At 38.0% G+C, this 19,962-nt stretch overlaps 1 protein-coding gene across 1 annotated transcript in view; it reads right to left on the bottom strand.

Annotated features, from left to right (window-relative positions):
* The window catches only part of ahi1 (Abelson helper integration site 1), a 97,393-nt gene extending 84,534 nt beyond the window's left edge, over positions 1–12,859 (bottom strand). Inside the window, exons 1-4 of the mRNA XM_088932562.1 lie at positions 12,756–12,859; positions 5,241–5,314; positions 4,379–4,503; positions 1,118–1,707 (exon numbers count right to left, since the gene is read on the bottom strand). Of these exons, the coding sequence (XP_088788688.1) occupies positions 1,118–1,707; positions 4,379–4,503; positions 5,241–5,247 (722 nt within the window). The 5' untranslated portion in view covers positions 5,248–5,314; positions 12,756–12,859. The remainder of the gene's footprint in view (positions 1–1,117; positions 1,708–4,378; positions 4,504–5,240; positions 5,315–12,755) is intronic.
* Positions 12,860–19,962: the final 7,103 nt, after the last annotated feature.

Genomic DNA, 19,962 nt, shown 5'->3' with positions numbered 1-19,962 from the left:
GAATCCCTCCCATACAAAAGAATTACAGAATCAAAGAGGTTTCTTACTTGGATTTTCCCACTTCTAATCAAGGGTTGTTGTGATACTTCTCAACAGTAATGTTACTATTGATAGGAAAGCTTCTCTCTGCTTTGACTTACAGTAATTTTTTTTTATTTTTCTTACCAATTACCCAACGTATATGGAACATACACAGCTCCTTAAATGTTGGTTCAAAAGAAGCATAGGATCTTCATCACAATGTTTGTCACTATTACCTTTTACATTTTTCCTTCATATTTACAAATTACTGATAAATACAGTATATCGAGGGTTACTTTTTTGGCCTAAAAAGCATAATGAACAGTCCCTTTGTTACACTCAGTAAAAAGGGGGAAAATTTTATTTTTATGCATGTAGTGTTCATTTAAAGGAATATACTTTAATTACTAGTAACGACATAGATGTTTTGAAAAGGAGAGCATGCATACAGTGTATGAAACTACTGTTAAAATGACTGAATTGCATAAAGGGAACAGTACATCTGGTTCACAAATTTTGCATATGATACCCAACGAAACTCTTTTTGTAGTTTTGACAACCTGGGGAGACAGCTTCCTGTGTCTGAATTAACTGCTTTGAGAATTTTGCTGTAGTTTCAGTCACTGTCCTCCAGCAATTGAAAAAAAGGTTAACAGATGGCAGACTATACAAGCCCTACATGGAAACAGATGGTTATTAGTAAAAAGCAGTGTTTTAATGTGCAATGAATTATATAAAATATATTTTAACATGTAATGATATAACAGCTAGCACTGTTGTAAAAGCCCTGAGGTACTGTCTGTGTGGAGTTTGTATGTTCTGCCCATCTTCACCAGGTGCTGTGGTTTCCTCCAAAAACACAAAAATACACTAGTAGGTTGGCTTCTGGAAAAACTGACCCATGTGTGATTGTGTGTGTGTCTGTGTATGCCCTGCAATGGACTGGTGTCCTGACCAGGGTGTATCCTGCCTTAAGCCTGTTGCTTGCTGAAACAGTTAGACTGGATGAATGGATGGAGGATTTAAGAAATTAATATTCCCCACTGCAAAAGAATGAGGTGGTTGTGACACCTCACAAAGGAAGTTATTTTGTTACCTTGGTTCTGTTTCAGTTGTCTTCAGTTTTTTCTTTTTCCTCTTTTCTGCTTCATTGTTCAGTAATACAGCTGGATCTTCCTCTGTCCAGGCAGAATCTAACATCTTCTGTGCAATCTTTTTTTTTAGTTTCTTTCTGATCGCATTTTCTTCCACCTCAGCAATTTGTTGCTGATACTCCTTGATAAGCTTTTCGTCCTCCGTGTCCACTTCATCCCTTGGCGCCCCATCTCTTTCCTCTTGTGTACTTCTAAGTTTTTTACGTCTGGGCCTAGTTTCAGTGTCATTAATCTCAAGACCCTCATCTTTCGATTTTGGTCCCTTCCTATTATCTTCTTCCTCTGTCCTTGTCAGAAACTGATGTTTTTCATATTGCATTTGACTCTCTATGGCTTCAGTCTTTTCTTTCTTCTTCTTAGTCTTTGGTGGTTTTCTCTCCTCCCCAACCAGACCATTGTTATTGATTTTTTCTCTTAGCTTGTTCTTTGTATACCTTGGACTTCCCTGTTCTGGATTGTACGTGTTTTTGAGGATAGTGTCATCATCTTCTGTCTCCTTGTTCAAGTCTAGGCTTTTCTTCAAAGTTTCAAGCTAGGAGAAAAAAATATTTTTAGCAACAGTTCTTCTATCCATAAATTAGTACGTATACATTCCACAATTTACTAGTAGGATGTAATACAAAAATAAAGCTCAAATAATAAACTAAAAACAAGTATTATAGAGGTTTCATTTCATTCACAAAGTAATAATGATTGCATGTAGGACCCCATGAAATCAGAATTAGAAGTGTCACACAAGGGTTTAATATGTATTTAACACTGGTGCATCAAATCTGCAAAACGGCTGTTCTGAGCTAACCTGGAATGGCTCAGAAGGATTGAACTCCTTTTTTTTCTGGTTGCCACTGCAGGAAATTATTGTGGAAATGATGTTACCTGTAAGGCTGAGTTTAGTCTCTTGAACCTGCGCTCACTTCATGTGTGTATGTGTTGCATTATGGCCTTTTCATTATTTTATTGAATGATAATGATTAATGTCCATTATCTAATCAGCACGCATTCTGACATAAACTTCTAAATTACTGTCAGAAGATTCCTCAAACACTCCCCAAACAAGTCTGTCTTGTTTAAACAGGAAAATAAAGAACTGGCTTCACTTGCTCTCCAATTGTTTATTAATTTGACTGTGAAAACTGTTCCAAGAGCATAATCCCCAAATTTCCAAGTTCACTTGGACTTTTACTATAATTTTTCTGAATAATATTATACTGTATTCTGTTTTGAGACAGATATTTGACAACACAATCTGGATACTTTTTTGTCGCTATTGTACTAAGCAAAAAATGAATATAAGACTTTTTGTAACACGCAAAGGAAAGTAACACCAAAAGAAAAACCCATAATATACAGTAGGAGTTCTTATAACCCTCAACGTTTTTTTTAAATAATCTGTCTTCTAAGGCCTCAAAACGGTGTGGGGTTTTCACTTGGCTCGATAACCTAGGGAATTTTTAGGACAGGATGGGTTTTGAAATGTGCAATAAACTTAAGGGGATTAACATGCTGCAAGAAATGTAACTCTGATGAATGTATATCACCGCTTGAGATCACACAGAGATTTATTTACTGGAAATGTGTACTGAAGTTATAGCATTGCAAGATAATTCAGTAGAGGCACCCTTGAGTTTGCCTGTATAGACTCTATTGAGAGTGTAGGGTAGGCCCTATAATCCAGAATTTGCTGGTTTGAATCCAGGTTATGCCGTTGGCTCACTGATCAAACACTGCCAGCATTTGTCATGTTTAAAGCTGACCAGATTATTATTGCCTTTCCAAAATAAAGAGATCCTTGCAGTTGTTGCAGTCTGTAAGCTTACAGTATTGTCCGTAAGAGCTCATGCTTATTTGCAGATCTGTAAATACAGTACATGTGTAACCTGAAACACATTTTGAGTCCTAGCTAGGAGGTTTGTTTTTTACTAAATGATGACAATACAGTATGTACCAACTTAAAATAACCTTAATGTCTCACAAAACCTAAAACTGTAAAAACATTCCATAGCTAAAATATACCTTCACAAAACCATAACCACTGTGAGACAGAAAGGAATAAAAGACAGAATAAATCAACCATTGGTGTTTAACCCTTTCCTGCTAGGTAGACCAAGTATATCCGTTTCGTGCAAAGGTTTGCAGACAAAAAGGATGTGGTTTCTCAAAGGAGATAAGTACAGATTTGAAGATAAGGAAATGGAAGAAGGCAAAATATAGAAAAGGATACTTTTCAACCAAATGGAAACAACTTACTGAATAACCCCTGAGTGGAAAATACATTTTTGTTTCAAAACACAGTGAAAGTTGATCATTTGGATTATTCTCTAATGTAAAAATAGCTTTTCTACAGTCAGCACTGTACATACACCACACTTAGAACCAATAAGTATTTTTTCATATTAATCATTACATTTTATAATACATTGTATTAGTTTACCTTACTTTCCATGCTAATAAATTTTAAAACGAATATGGTATTGCTGGCCAGGGCTCACTAACTATTTCATCCTGTTAAACTTGTTTAAGCAGGCTGGAACAAACATACTAAAACAGCTGTCAGACTTAAAAATGAAACATTAAGGAAACATAAAAGCTAATTAAAAAGACATAACTGTCATTTTGATTTTAGGGAATTAAGATATGTGATATATTACAAAGAATTAGAAGCCTAGTGAACTAGAATAACATTACAGTCTGAATCAAGAAAAAAAGGCTTGACCTTCATGTATGGGCAACTGGGATTACTGTCTGGATCTGTTTCTCACTGAATGTGTATTTTTAAATAATTACAGAAAAATCCTACAGCTTAGTAGTCTTACCAGCCTAGAGCATCAGGCTTATAAAACTTCACAAGAAATTCCAAAAGAAATGGGTTGCTGTTTCACTTTCACAGTTCCCCAGCATGTCACACTTGGGCATAGAAGATTTGTTCCAGCAAATCTCATTCATATGCAATATTTAAAAAGGTCAAGCTTGACCTATCACGTTTCAATCAATACCATTACCATTCATTTACCATGGTGCTAATGAGCCACCTGCTGGACACAAGCAGCTAAACACTTTCTAGGATTCATTTCTATTAAAACATAAAATTCTACTTTATTTGACTACCTATATTGCTGCACGACACTTAAAACAGGAACATACATTTTTTTAAGCGATTACTGAAATTCGTAGCTGTTACTTTAAAAGGTCCGGTTGTCACTTACCACAATATTCTCTTCAGGGCGGGTGCTTTTCTTTCTCGACTTCTTTTTGTGTGCAGGGAGGTCAGTGTACGTCTTAAATAATTCTTCAAATCGAGCCTTTGTCTTTGCTTTTGCTTCACTCTCCCCTAGGACACAATTATAAGCAATATTTAACTAATCACAAAGACTAAGACATATGGCTGTTTTTTAAATATAATAAAAAAGCTCATGGACTATGACATACCATTAAGCCTAAAGCCCTTTAGTAAGAATTATACTGTGGAAGCACGAACTTGCATTAATTTGAAGAAATTGTGTTGTCAAGAGAGACCAAAAAGCTGTAGCGTCTCTACTTGCTGATTTGTAAAAACAACAAGTATGAAAATGTGATATTTATATAAGGCAGTTTAGCAAAACATAGAGCGAAGGTGAATCACTAAATGTAAGTACAGTTTGTTTGTTGTTTGCTTTCACATTCAGAAACAACTGTACTATTAAAAAAAGAACTGAACAGACCTCCTGAACAAAATCACTTTGTGATTTCCTGTTAGATGGATAACTGAATTTTCAAAGAGCAGTGGTTTACTTCTTCACCTTAAAGAAATAGCTACTGTTCTCCTTCCAGTAGAATTTCTTCTTTATCTACATTTTTACGAAAGACTTATAAATAGACACATAAAAGCTCAACAGATTGTGCTTACAGCAGCAACAGTATTTCAATGGAAACCTAGAAAAAAACACACCTGCAGCAGAATTTCTGATGCATCTCAATTTACAGCTCAAATACTGTATCTTACAATGCTGTGGTAAGATGCAAACAAGTTAACTCTTTTTAGTACGTAATCATAACAGTAAGTCTGGTTTCAATCTCTCATGAGCTCACCTGGCATTTTCAAGTGTTGAGGTACAATTCATGCTGATTGCTTGTAAACAACAGTCATCTAATGTCCAGCGAAACTAGAAAAAAAGAATCAGTTGTAAACGTTTGCAAAATACGAAGCAGTCTGAATTGTCATCAACTACTGTACTTTAAAGCAGATTAGTGATCATCTTGATTTGGGGATGGAATGACCATGAAAATTAAGATAACTCTTCCCCCTCACAGCTCTCTGGTTCCTGTTTTATTCAGACTATGATGAGTTTTGTGTGGATTTTGCATGATGCCGGATCACAGGGTGCACAGCTAAGCGCCGAGACACCAAATTGGGTGAGAGTAACAAAAAAGAATTGGCAATTCAAATACAAAAACAAAATAAATCAGCCTCAGGAAGACATGATATCACTGATTGAGGCTGTCAAAAATATTGCCATCTGACCCATTTAGTGTGATGCAGTTGACAGGAGTAGTGGATCTGAGAAACTCGGAACAGTCACTTTTTAGAGGATCTGAGAGAACTGAAGAAGGCTTCACAGCCAAAACGTTGTGTTTTCTCTCTTCACTTTTCAGCATGGAATAAACCTATTACTTGTTCCTTTGCACACATATATACTGTATATACACCACTACTGTACATAATCACTCCTATAAAGGCTTATAGGCCTACATCTCCACCATTGGCTCAGTCCTTGATACCAAATAATTCATGCAGTATATATAGTGATGTAATTTCTAATCAGAATGTGTATTTTATCTTTAACAAATATCATGATTCTTTTATAAGCAGCTTAATGTTTTGTATTTACATCATTTTGTAACGTTTGTTGATTAAGCCTTTTCCAATGATTTACCAGCATATAAAATAAACAGGATAAACACGCTGTCTTTTTTCCCCACTTTCGTTTTTTAAGCGAATGATCAGGGACTACTCAAATGGCTACAATGTCTTCTGATTTTTGGGAAAAATATTACTGGTGAGAGTGAGCGTGTGTGTGTGTCTGTCCTGTGATGGACTCTGTGCCTGTTGCTTCTATCTATCCCTTGTGACCTTAAACTGAATGACGTGGTTACAAATTAGATACTTTAAACTAGTTTTCCCTTCTCTCCAAGCAAAAAAATGTTGGATTATCATGCTGTTATGTGCCTGGGGTATATACGTTATACCAGTATGGATTACATATAGCTCCTAGTAACAGCATGTTTTTCAATCCAACAGGAGAACGCAAGAAGCTAAAAGGGCACCTGTAATGTAATACTCAAGGTGCCAACATTTAAAAAAAATTCAAAAAGCTCACGAGTTAGATTATGGAAAACGTAACTGAAATGAAAACAGGTTATGATTTTGTATTGCCGATTATTCTGGTCATTCCCATGCCATAGGCACATAGCTTTGAACCCTCCAGCTGCACATGGGGAGGGAGAAGGAGGAGTAGGCAGATTCCTCTGAAAACCTTTGAAACAGTCGCCTTTCACAACAACAAAGCGACCACAGCTTAAGATTGCAGGAAAGGTGCTTCCCTGATTAATTCAGCAATTACTTATGAGGCCACAGGGATCACCATGTCACCAAAAGAGCCCTAACGGACTAATCCTACCTTACCCCCAATGGGGCTCAACCAATGGCGAGTCACTGCTGGGTAACCCTGGCACAGTCGACTAGTGAAATGACCTTGGCGCAAACTGGTGATCATATAGCTCTACCTGTACCATGGGGAGAGCCTTTACTGGTTCAGTGACTCAGAAGCACATAGCTGTCCCTTTAAAGGGGAACAGCAATGCTATTTTTATATTTCAGGGTGTGAAAGAATCAGCATTGACAAGCGCATTTCAAACCATGATAAAAGTAAAATGTACACAGTAACACATAAAACCTCCAATTTACATCACAAAATAGACGACATTTCCAGGTACGCACTGCACCGTATTTTGGAATTCAGAACAAGGCAAGATAAGTTCCGGTGATGTGAAGTGGCCTTATTACATTGTCAAGAAGCAGGCTTGCAAATACATCTCTTTTAATCCAACAGAAATATTTCTCTCGACTTCGAGATGGTTTTGTCCACAAATATTACTTGTTAACTCTGCATGCAGGTCACGTTGGAACATTTCTGCAGTGAAATACTGTATCTGCTGCACAACCTGTGCTTATTCGCTTGTATATCGCATTGCAGTAGTAATTACATTGACTAGTGAGCAGGAAGGGCCGCGTCACGTCAAAATTCTCACGAACCCTCACTCTCGACCATGGCGAGACCAGGGGTTTGCAACAACATGGCGACTTACAGTACTTTCACAAAGTTCACAATTTCTTGCTTAATTTGAAATTTGTTAAATTTTTCTATACCATCAATGAATTTATTTTGTTACCGAGATTTAATCACCAGTCTGAGAAATCGAGACTACAGGTCCTATTTAACAGATGACCTTAGTTTGCAAATACATAAATTCTCCGGTTCCAACTTTTTTATTCAAGACCTGTAATTACAACAGCTTTTCTTTTATGAATGAATGATTCTGTCTCAACAGGATAAAAATTTGTAGCCATTTTATAACTTGCAAAAATTGCTTTACATCTTTTGCATTGTTGACTAACATTAACAAGACCTTTTCAAACTTTTAACATTTCAAGTTCGTAAATAAACTTTTGTCTGTCTTTTAGGACTGTCTTCATTTTATTACTCCTCCATTAACCTTTGCCAGGAACAAAGAAAGCACAAATCCACAGTCAAAATCACTCCTTACTATAGGGGATATTTTATAAACTTTAATTGTTACATTTATTAAAATTGCCTTTTGAAAATGCCCTTATTTATAGCATACAGTTTCAAAGATTCACTAATCCTGCACAAGCCCTAAATGTAAAGAATTTGGGGACAGTGTGATATAAATCATAATATAGTATTTCCCAGACATCACCACAACAAATGTATACCCATTCTAATCACATACAGTATATTCATTTACAAATAAAATATTCATAGTTCTTAATTCTTTTTTCCTACATGTCATGCATTGAAATGCATTAAAAAGTTTGCTTAATATCTGTACCTCAAAAAAAATAAGAAAACAAAAGAACAAAATACATTTGTCCTTATCCTCAAAATTTATGCCAATAATCCTTCTTTTGTTAAGTACAATTAAAGGACATATGGACCACCAACCTCTCTAGTGGGCCATCAGATCCTTATGAATAGAGGTCAAAGCATTCACCTCATAAGAAATCCCACTACAATGTCATGCAATACCCTCAGGAAAAGGGAGAGGATTTATTTCTCAGCATTGCAATGACAGAAAATAAACACAAATTGAACTAAATAAAGTTCTGCCTTTGAAAACATTTTGAAATTAATGCGCTATCATCATCAGCCATTTCCCTTAACTTCACTGAACTCTAACACAGAAGAGTAAAAAAGAAAACCACATCCAGCATAAATTCCAGGAAATGAATAAGACTGAATGCACCAAAACAGACACAAATAGTCAAAAGTGTCATAGTTGTAAATACTAACAGGGCATTAAATGTCAGTCTTTCAAGTACAAAACTCACATTTTCTATGCTGCATTTTCTTTTGTAATGGTTAATATAACCCATATGAATCAATAGTCAATATTAGTTTAGTTTCATACATGTTAGGAACACAAAAGGGAACATTTTTTGGTTTGCAAGATATCTCTTTAGCCTTTTAGCATACTTTCAACTCACTGACTCTCACAAATGACAAATGCAGCAGTTAAAGGCAACGTCTTCATGTGGCACTGTGGCTTAACATCCGCGCTTGTGGCTGGAAGGTTGCCAGTTCAAATCCTGTGGCCGTCAGGGAAATCCTACTCCATTGGACCCCTGAGCAAAGCCCTTAACCCCAACTACTCCAGGGGCGCCAGTATAAATGGCTGACCCTGCGCTCTGACCCCAAGCTTCTCTCTCCCCGTCTGTGTCCCTGTGTGTCTCATGGAGAGCAAGCTGGGGTATGCGAAAAGACAAATTCCTAATGCAAGAACTTGTACAGCATATGGCTAATAAAGTGATCTTATCTTATTTCCAGCTTTGTTTCAGGTTTATAGAAACCCATCATCAAGTTCTGTGTCAGAGTTTTCATCTCAATCAGCTTTGTCCAGATCCCTTTAACTAATACAGTTAATCTGATTACAACACCGCAGAAGGAACTAATTTTATTCCGTTAATGGGGATTTAATAGCCCTCTGGTTAAAATGGTGTATCACAGATCTATTCCTTCGTGAGAAACAGCTCCTCACTTCTTTAATTACTAATTAGCTCTTATTACTAAACAAAACAGGCGCTGACCTGTTGGCTGCTCTGCCCTGGAGAGGGCTAGAGGGCCCACAAGAGGAGTAGCAGGTGCTAATGCTCTCTGATTGCAAATGAATTGATCTCTTCCCTCACAAGAGGCAGTCTCACCTCGTACCCTGAGCAATCAGGATGTCGCTGCAAGCTACCATTACCCTGACTCAAAATAAGTGGGTGTCTACTGTAACAAATATAAGATATCCCTGTTATCTCAATCATAAAAGTTTTTGAAAACTTTTAGCTACACCTGATATTACATTTAGATGCCTAATGATCAAATGTAGCTCAAATTATTTTTCGGAAACTGAATACAGTATAGGCTTTTTGCCTCATTTCTTCAGAATTACACGTTTATCTTCTTTTTGTAACAGGTTCTTGTCAATGCAGCAATGCAGGTGGTCCAATGCTGCTCCTGGTGTATCAATATATGTCAGCACAGAGGTTTTCATTCAAACTGAGCACTTAAATCATCTCATTACTGACTTAACTGTACCAATACATCAGCTTCTCCCAGCTCTTCAGGTGCTGCTGACTTACAAACACTGATTAGTGGTCCTCCAGCACCGGAGGTGGAGCACCTGGTACTCTGTCCAGCTCCTTAACTGTCACAGTTACTGTATAAATAGCTGCAATGTCTACACTATCTAGTACCCTACACAGTGGTTTCAGATATGAATTTTCAATAGTATTAGACTATCTAATGAGAATTTATGTAACCAGGACTACTGGGAATTATGATCTGTGAATCGTTGTAATTGTAACTGAAAAATGAGATTCTAATATTAATAATAAGATCTTAGTATTCTTCTGGTCTTCGTATTGCCTCAGAAATGTCAGCATTCAGAATATTGTGCATCATAAATTTCCATTACAAAAACATTAGTTGGGGATGTTTGAGAATAACAACCAGGCAAGGTTTGAGTCTGTTTCATTGCTTCAGCACTGCTTATCTTTCAATAACTTAAATGTTTAAGGTTGGTTCACAGAGGAAATTACCTGTAGAACTACTTCCAGACTTCATGTACCTTGTAATAACACCAAGTATAGTTCTAGTCATGAGCTGTGAAACCAGTGGTTTTAAATGTACAGTGGTGTGAAAAAGTGTTTGCCCCCTTCCTGATTTCTTATTTTTTTGCATGTTTGTCACACTGAAATGTTTCAGATCATCAAACAAATTGAAATATTAGACAAAGATAACAAAAGTAAACACAAAATGCAGTTTTTAAATGAAGGTTTTTATTATTAAGGGAAAAAAGAAATCCACACCTACATGGCCCTGTGTGAAAAAGTGATTGCCCCCCCTGTTAAAACATAAATCAACTGTGGTTTATCACATCTTTGGAAAGCTGAGTTCAATTTCTCTAGCCACACCCAGGCCTGATTACTGCAACACCTGTTCTCAATCAAGAAATCACTTAAATAGGACCTGCCTGACAAAGTGAAGTAGACCAAAAGATCCTCAAAAGCTAGACATCATGCTGCGATCCAAAGAAATTCAGGAACAAATGAGAAACAGAGTAATTGAGATTTATCAGTCTGGAAAAGGTTATAAAGCAATTTCTAAAGCTTTGGGACTGCAGCGAACCACAGTGAAAGTCATTATCCACAAATGGCGAAAACATGGAACAGTGGTGAACCTTCCCAGGAGTGGCCGGCCGACCAAAATTACCCCAAGAGCGCAGCGACGACTCATCCAAGAGGTCAGAAAAAACCCCACAACCCCACTGATGAGCAAAAAGAACATAAAGGCTCGTCTCAGTTTTGCCAGAAAACATCTTGATGATCCCCAAGACTTTTGGGGAAAATACTCTGTGGACTGATGAGACAAAAGTTGAACTTTTTAGAAGGTGTGTGTCCTGTTACATCTGGCGTAAAAGTAACACAGCATTTCAGAAAAGGAACATCATACCAACAGTAAAATATGGTGGTGGAAGTGTGATGGTCTGGGGCTGTTTTGCTGCTTCAGGACCTGGAAGACTTGGTAAATGGAACCATGAATTCTGCTGTCTACCAAAAAATCCTGAAGGAGAATGTCCGGCCATCTGTTCGTGACCTCAAGCTGAAGCGCACTTGGGTTCTGCAGCAGGACAATGATCCAAAACACACCAGCAAGTCCACCTCTGAATGGCTTAAGAAAAACAAAATGAAGACTTTGGAGTGGCCTAGTCAAAGTCCTGACCTGAATCCGATTGAGATGTTGGGGCATGACCTTAAAAAAGCGGTTAAGGCTCGAAAACCCTCCAATGTGGCTGAATTACAACAATTCTGCAAAGATGAGTGGGCCAAAATTCCTCCACAGCGCTGTAAAAGACTCATTGCCAGTTATCGCAAACGCTTGATTGCAGTTGTTGCTGCTAAGGGTGGCCCAACCAGTTATTAGGTTTAGGGGGCAATCACTTTTTCACACAGGGTCATGTAGGTTTGGATTTTTTTTTTCCCTTAATAATAAAAACCTTCATTTAAAAACTGCATTTTGTGTTTACTTGTGTTATCTTTGTCTAATATTTCAATTTGTTTGATGATCTGAAACATTTCAGTGTGACAAACATGCAAAAAAATAAGAAATCAGGAAGGGGGCAAACACTTTTTCACACCACTGTATTAGTTTGGCTTGAATTTCAATAGCATCATAGCATCTTGTCATTTATCCCACACACAGCGTGTGCAGCTTGCATTTACAGAGCCGTACATTTTACTGGAACAATCTGGCTCAAGGGACAACAGCAGTGTCCCACACGAAATTCGAACCCACAACCCTCCAGTTATATAGGTCCAACCACTCCTCCAGTGCTGCCCCCTTAGTTTACATTTCAGGAGTACTACATTCTTTTTGCACATATATTCTTGACTGAAGAATCAAAGCTATGTAGCGACTTCAGAAACTTTAACGCTCTTCTCTAAATCTCAACATCACATCAGTTTAAGCTTTACGGTGATGTTTCGGTGAATGATTGAGAGATAACAGTCAATTCTATACTGTACAACCCTACTGGCATCAGACACCACAACATGACTCACGTCTAGTCCTTAGCAACACTGCCGAGTGACATATTGACAAAACATAACCCAAACATGAAATCGCGATTAAGATTTACTCCAAGATGCTACATAATAATAAGAAAACAGCATCCTCCGCAAACTTTACTCCCACAATCAAAACAAGCTGAACTCATATTTTAAATACTGAAATGCATGCTAAGTCTCGAGACACGTACCTGTGTACATTGTTATTCTGCGGACTTTTGTGTGTGTCGTTTACTGTATTAAAACACGAATCAAACACAGCCACCAGGACAGACAAACGCATCAATGGAGTCAAGCCGTCACGATGGTTTCTCAAACAACAACATTGGCGAGAGCCGCTGTCCGTGTGACGCCACACCACGCCGTCGCCAATCAGAATCAAGCGTCCTCTCCCGCGTCAGACAGCAGGGTAGGGTGGCTTGTGCAGTTGCGCAAGGAACAAATCTGTGCGTGCGGGGTCATAGAAATCAACAAATTACAGGAGTCCAGAGTGAAAGTGGGGTTTGTGACTCTGGTCTGTTGTGCGCCCTTTTTTAAATCTTCCAGGCGTAGTCATGTTTCAATGTGAATGAACATCATTGTTAATTCTTATTAGCTCGACAGAGTATATATTAAAAGTGCAAAAACACCAAACAAGAAAGGCTGCACGAAGCACACGTAATTGCAACGTTGTCAAATAATTTACGTTTTGCTATTAAGGCACAATAGCATATGCATCACATTTAAAGTGTGAGATTTGCATAAATTGGTGGGTGAATGTGAGTTGGACTTAAAGTTAAACTTACAGGATGCCCATATTTGAAATTGTGCAAGCTGTACAATGCTTACAACTGAAAGTATTATATCGTTCAGTTTCACAGGATGCCTTCTTAATATTTCAACCAAGTGATTGGTTAGTGTAATAATAAATTGATATTTACTCTATACGCAATTTTCTGCCTTAAAATTTCAAAATATGATTATAATGTTTGAAATGTTTTAGCATGTTTATACATTGACCTATTTAAACGATGTTTTGTGCTGTACTGTATGAGAAACACCGTTCAAATGCAATCATTGTTACCATCTCTGTATTTAACTATCTGCAAATTATTGAACATAATCTTCTTTATTGTTTTTCTTACTTTCACTGAAAAACCTTTCATCATTGGTATAAATATACTGTACGCACTTATAATGCAAAATGCACTGTCATAATTGTGCTGCATTGTGTTGTTGCCACCAGGTGGAGATCAGGTACCACCAAAGTAAAGAAGTCCTGCATTTGCCGCCTGATTATGAGATATTCTGTCTGTAAACTCCTTTCCATAACCATTAACTATTTTAGAGTTGAAATTTAATCTTTTGTTATTCTGTTTATATTACTTATTCTGTTTATCTTACCTATATTTCCATGTCAAGTGCACAACAGCAGAGTCCCACCAAAAGATTTTAACTCATTAAGTCTCTCGGGGTTCAGAGGCTCAGGGCCTTAACCACTGTTCTCTTCTGCTGTACAAATGCTTTTCAGAATTTAACTCATGTTCCCCTCGACTTGTACCCAAATATAACACGGGATGAATGTATATTCGGTCTATGGTTCATTCCAAACAGTTAGTTTTACAAAATAACCAGAACTATGACTTGGCAGGAAACCTGTTTCAGTTTGTCTCTTGGAACATTTTGGTTTAAAGGGCCAAATCAACCAGGCATTTCTTCATCTCCAGGTGCTAATTCCATGAGTGGTTTGTGATACACTTGACTGTATTATGGTTCCTTCCTCCTTTGGAAATTGCATTTGAGGTTTTTTTTTGCAATGATTTTGAATTGTAATCTTTTCTGCTCTCTAGTTATTCTACTGCTTCTTTAATTTAACTTACCTACAGCTGTTATTCTGCAAGGATCAGCACCCAGGCACCTTATTTACTTCCACACCTAGTCTCTTGGTTGTCTAATCTTATTTCACAGGTACCACTTCTTTGTTCTTTGTTAACAATGCTCAGATTCCTTTCTCCTTTCTCTTCCATAATTCTGGCATTTGTGCAACAGTGTTTCAGTTACAGTTTGTCCTCATGGAATAACCCCTCTACTTCAAGGTCATATTTTTCAAGTCAGACATATTATATATTCTCTAATCTTCTTCCTTGCTTACTATTGATTTTTCCATCCATCTATTTCTGACCACTTTATCCAATACAGGGCACCAAGAGAGCTGGAGCCTAACCCAGATATACCATGATACAGTATATACCCTGGAATAGAACACCAGGGTACACACTGACACAAACACAGACATTCACATGCACATACACACTCACTTTGGATTCTGGGAGGAAACTGCAGCACCCGGAGGAAACCATGCAAACATGGGGAGGGCATACAAACCACACAGATAGCATCCCAGAAATTGAACCCCAAGTCTCCAGAGCTGTGAGGCAACAATGCTTACCATGCTGCTCCATATTGACTTTTCTGTTCGTGTAATTATATCACCCTGTATCTTTTGATCCCTGCAAAGAACATTGATATTATCATCATTTTCCTCCTGTTCTACCCTGAGAACATCAGTATCCAGGTAATCCTCTACCATACTTTTCTTAGCCATCTGCTCCATAAAACGTTTGGTCCAAACCATACATTTTGTAGACTGAGCTACCTCAGCTGTGTTGCTTTATGCTCTCCACACTGATCTGCACCACCTCTTTCATATTAATGAAAACTCTTTTGTTCATTTTGTATATAATCTGTCCCTCTCCTGCTTCATATCTGTTGCCACTTTCACCCTCACATATTTAGCAGCTGGCTGCCTTTCCTTTCTCTCCTACATGCCTTGTCCACTCACTCGTCTCAAACATTCCCTTGTTGTGTAAGCAGCTACCAGAATCTAACTCTCTCTCTGTCTAACCCCTACCATAACACTCTCTCTGTGACCACTGTCCTGTGCCTTCTTAAAACACGTGTACTGTGACTTGAAATAAATGTGATTCTTGTGATCTATAAACTACTCGTTTTACTATTCCACACTCTCTATTACAAATCAGGTTACAAAATCTTTAGTAAAGCAATGAAGCTAAACATTTTAGAGGACTTGCACAAAACATAGAACCTAAGAGATTAATCAGAGAGATGAATCACAGAACCTAAATTACAAAACCACTTTTCTATGAAAAGGAAACCTTTCAAAATGATGAAGTTTTTTTTTAACTAAAACAAAATTAAAAATGCTTGTTAAATATTAATGACTTTTCTAAATTACTTTTCTAAAGTATTCAACATATTGTTAGTGAACGTTTGATGGGTACTTGATTATAATAAATTTATTGCTGTTATATTTCATTATGATCTACTGTATGCTCACTTTTGTAAGAGGAAAATGTACTTCATTCATTGAACTTGATTGTATGTGAGCAGCTCCATTTTAGGTTTGGGTTACCATTTAGAGCTTTCACCAAGCACCGTGACTTCTCTTTAAGATTGTCCTGTATGTCATTTTGTGATGACAGGTTAGCCATAAGAGTGTCTTAATTTTATAGATCATTATCTATCAGTTAATTCATCTGACAGTGTGTCACAGTATGTGCTAACACGCTGATATACAGCATTTTTCCAGGGACCCACTGTGATTCTTCAGAAAAGAAAAAAATGCATCTTTAAATATATGTTGGCAGTAGGTTATTAATAGGCAGCAGACAAATCTACCTCCACCCTTTCCCCAAACCTAGAAGGTTAGCACTAACTTTGCCATTGGCACGGTTTTCAGCCAGTTCACTAAATCAGGCGGACTCCTTCCTTCCTGCTGGGGTCACTTGCTGAGTTTATCATATCATTTATGCTACATCTTTATATCTCCTAGGTTACATGCAATCTCTTCATTAAAGTCTTTTTTTTTTGTTGTTGCTTTGGGCGTTCTGTGTGAAAGCAAAATCAATGTTTAAAATCATGAGCTCCAGAGACCCTAACTTTATAAGAGTATAGTGTAAAATATTATATTAAAGTGCAAGTCCTTTAATATATTATCATTAGTGTTCTGACAGTTGTGGAATATTTAAAACATGTGGATAAAGTAGAATTATAAAGGCCCATTCATTAATATTTTCTTGCTTGATTTTCCTTTAGCTCTACTTTGTAGATGCAGGGCAAATGAAGTGCACAAATAATATACAAGCAACAGTTAAATCTATATCTAATAGTGTTTCAAAGGAAGTGTTTTTTATTACACCCACTTTAAGTCCTTCACCAGAATTTCTCTAAGATTTATTTGTGGGGGGTATTTCCATGCTACAGAGCTCAAAAATGGAGGCATCACAGCATGGGCTTAACCTTTGTACTTTGTGAGTAATGTGCTGACGTCACTCCTTCCAGATTTAGGCATTCCTTGATTAAACATCACGTTCTGTGGGAAGAAAAACTTTTAGTGAATGAGAATCATGAGCTTGATAGCCATGTGCCATATCCTTTATTTAATTTTGTGTAAGATGCAGATATTCGCCAATAGTATATTAATTCTGTACTTTGTGTCTGTTAGACTATAACTACATAGCCTTTGACCTACTGTATAGATACAGTATCACCACACTTTTTGTGATATCACTTGAGATGCCTTGAAGCAGCTACTTTAGGTTCTTGCCTACTGTATTTTTATGGTGTTTTCACTTCAATTTGTTATTCAGCATGCAAAATGTATGATCAACTGATTGTAAATCTGGATGCCTACTTGGCTAGTCTAGGAGTTTCCACTTTTTTCCTGATGAACACCTTGGTTGCATTGCCTATAAAGCCCAATCAGTATGGATCAAAGTTGTCTGAACAGATGAGACCAAGGTAAGCCTTTACCAAAGTGATGGAGAGTTGGACAATGGAAAAAGAGAGGAACTGCAGATTATCTAAAGAATACCATCTCTTATGTAAAGCTCTGACCTCTTATAACATGACCTGGGCCTCTGTGACTAGAGTCAGTCTTAATGAAGGTGCAAAGCACAGAACAAGTAGGAGACATCAAGGTCTGATTTTACCCACAGGAGTAGCCATAAGAAAGTAATGCAGAAAATACCTGAATATACTTGAAACAAGAGTGTTGTAATTCCATTAGGATGACAAAATAAGCCCTTCAGATGTAATGAAGACCAATATTTCCTGCACTGAAGTAGACGGTGTGTGACAGCATGGAGGCACCATGGGATACAATAAACACATCCTGCAGTGATTTTCTCATACCGGAAAATCCACAACTAAGCTGAGCAATCAGTAGGCTATAATCTGAATGACATCAAGGCACGGATCCCCTGGTAGAAGTGAATAATGCCAGATTGAGATTGTTTCAGAAGCATTTGCCTTTCCATGTCACAGGAACTTCAAATTACACTCTAGGCTTGACACCTGTGGAGTCACCATAGAGTCTGCATACCTCTTCCACCTCCCTGTCCCACTATGCCAGACCAAAACCATAAATTGCTTATTTTTTCTACCTGGATCATCTCTCTCTTCCTTTCCAGTAGTCCCACTGTATGAATGTTGATGTGATGGGAGTGACCTAGATTGACCACTTTGAGTTGCTGGCTCCTTAGCTTTGCTGTGTGAATACGTGCTACCTATTTTCAGACCTTGTTTACTCAAGATGAAGTCCAATGTCAAGATCACTTGTTTGATGAATATTTGAAATCTTAGAGTTTAAGTCCACACCCATTTGTAGCATTTCATGAGCTTATCACCACCAGCTCTGTTTTACACATTTTGCCTGCTTCTCCATTTTTATTTTTATTTTTATTTTGACAAATTAGACAAATTAGATTCTCTTCTTATTATAAAAGATACATCCATGAAATCATTTTTTTATGGAGTCACAGGCAGCACAGATGGCACACAGACACAAATATGATATACAGTATATACTGATGGAAAAAAGAAATGCAACACCTCCTCCTTCACTCTGGCCCTCCCGTCTGCATGGAACAGACTGAAGAGTAACTCATCAGTGAAGAGGACCTGATGCCACTGCTAGCAAGTCCATCCAGCCTCTGTCTGGACCAAGCCAGTCGGTTGTAACGTCTAGGAGGTGTAAGCAGAGGGCCTCTGACAGGTCGCCTTGCTCTACGGTCAGTAGCATGGAGCCTCACTGTACTGTCATTGATGTGGGCATTGTGTCTGCCAGCAGTTTCAGCAGCAGTATGGGTGGCAGATCCTAAAGGATGTTTCAGATGGACCAGTCTGATGTGTCGGTCCTGCTCTGGTGAGGTCACTCGAGGGCAACCGGATCTTGGACGGTCATCTGTACTGCTGGTCTGCTGAAACCTTGACATGCCTGCCTGCAGCACGCCAATGGCCCTCTCCCTTGCTTCTGGTGACATTCGAGGCATTATGGAATGCATAGAAAACTGACTAAGTGTGGCCTTTTTCTTGCAGTGACCTAAGCTTTGAATTAAGGCTTTTTTAAAGGTGACCTGATCAGGCATTGTTCCACCTGGACCTCATTGGGTAAAAGTGCACCTAACGAGCTTTCGTATGATTGGCAAGTTGCAATGCCTCACTACACAAGCTGTATTGCTGGTCAGGGGGCTTAAATCAAATGGACAACTTTTTGGTAAAGTACATAAGCTATAACTGTAGTATTCTCGTTCCAGAAAATGGTGTGTTTCTTTTTTCCATCAGTATAGATACAAGGGGACCAGCAGCAAAAAAAAAGTTGTAGGCCAGGCAACAGGGACTCTAAACTTGATCTACACTAGCTGCGTTTTAACATGTTTTCTAGATTCATCTGATGTCTGCCTGCTCCTCCTGTTCTGCAGTCTTCGTAGTCAATACTATAGTCTACACTGGCAGTTTGCACAGAGGGTCAGCAGCCCAGTAGAGTGTGAGGCCCCACTTCCTGCTCCATTTCTATCTGTTTCTTGTCTATTTTTACACATCTACTGTATGTCTGTTAAGTAGAGAAATAAAACACACATAAATCTACAGTATGTCCTGCAATGGAAATTATTTTTATTTTTTAAATTTTATCATCTCAATGTCCCAAAGGCTCATGCCCTCGAAAAAAATGTATTGGATGCTCTTGCAGTGGTTAGCATTGCTGTCTTGCAGCACTGAGGCCCTAGGTTCAATTCTGGACCTGGGGTGCTGTCTTCATGAAGTTTGTATGTTCTCCCTGTGTTCATGTGGGTTTCCTCTTGCAGTACAAAAATATACTGGTAAGTTGATTGGTTTCTGGGAAACTTAGACCTGGTGTAAGTTTGTGCACGTGTGTGTTTGTGTCTATCTGCCTTGCGCCTGTTGCTTGCTGGGTGTGAGTCTCTGAGACCTGCAACCCTGAACTGGAAGCAGTGGTTAAGAAAATGTTTGGAAGTTTCACAGAATCAACAGTATCCATATGGTATTCTTTATAACAAGGAAAGAATTGGTTCAGAAGTTGAGGAGCTCCTATCACTA

The sequence above is a fragment of the Atractosteus spatula genome, chromosome 2 (genome assembly GCF_055471065.1).
Source record: "Atractosteus spatula isolate fAtrSpa1 chromosome 2, fAtrSpa1.hap1, whole genome shotgun sequence".
Classification (NCBI taxonomy): Eukaryota; Metazoa; Chordata; class Actinopteri; order Semionotiformes; family Lepisosteidae; genus Atractosteus; species Atractosteus spatula.
Note: the sequence above shows the minus strand (reverse complement) of the source record. Positions and strands in the feature narration are given on the sequence as shown.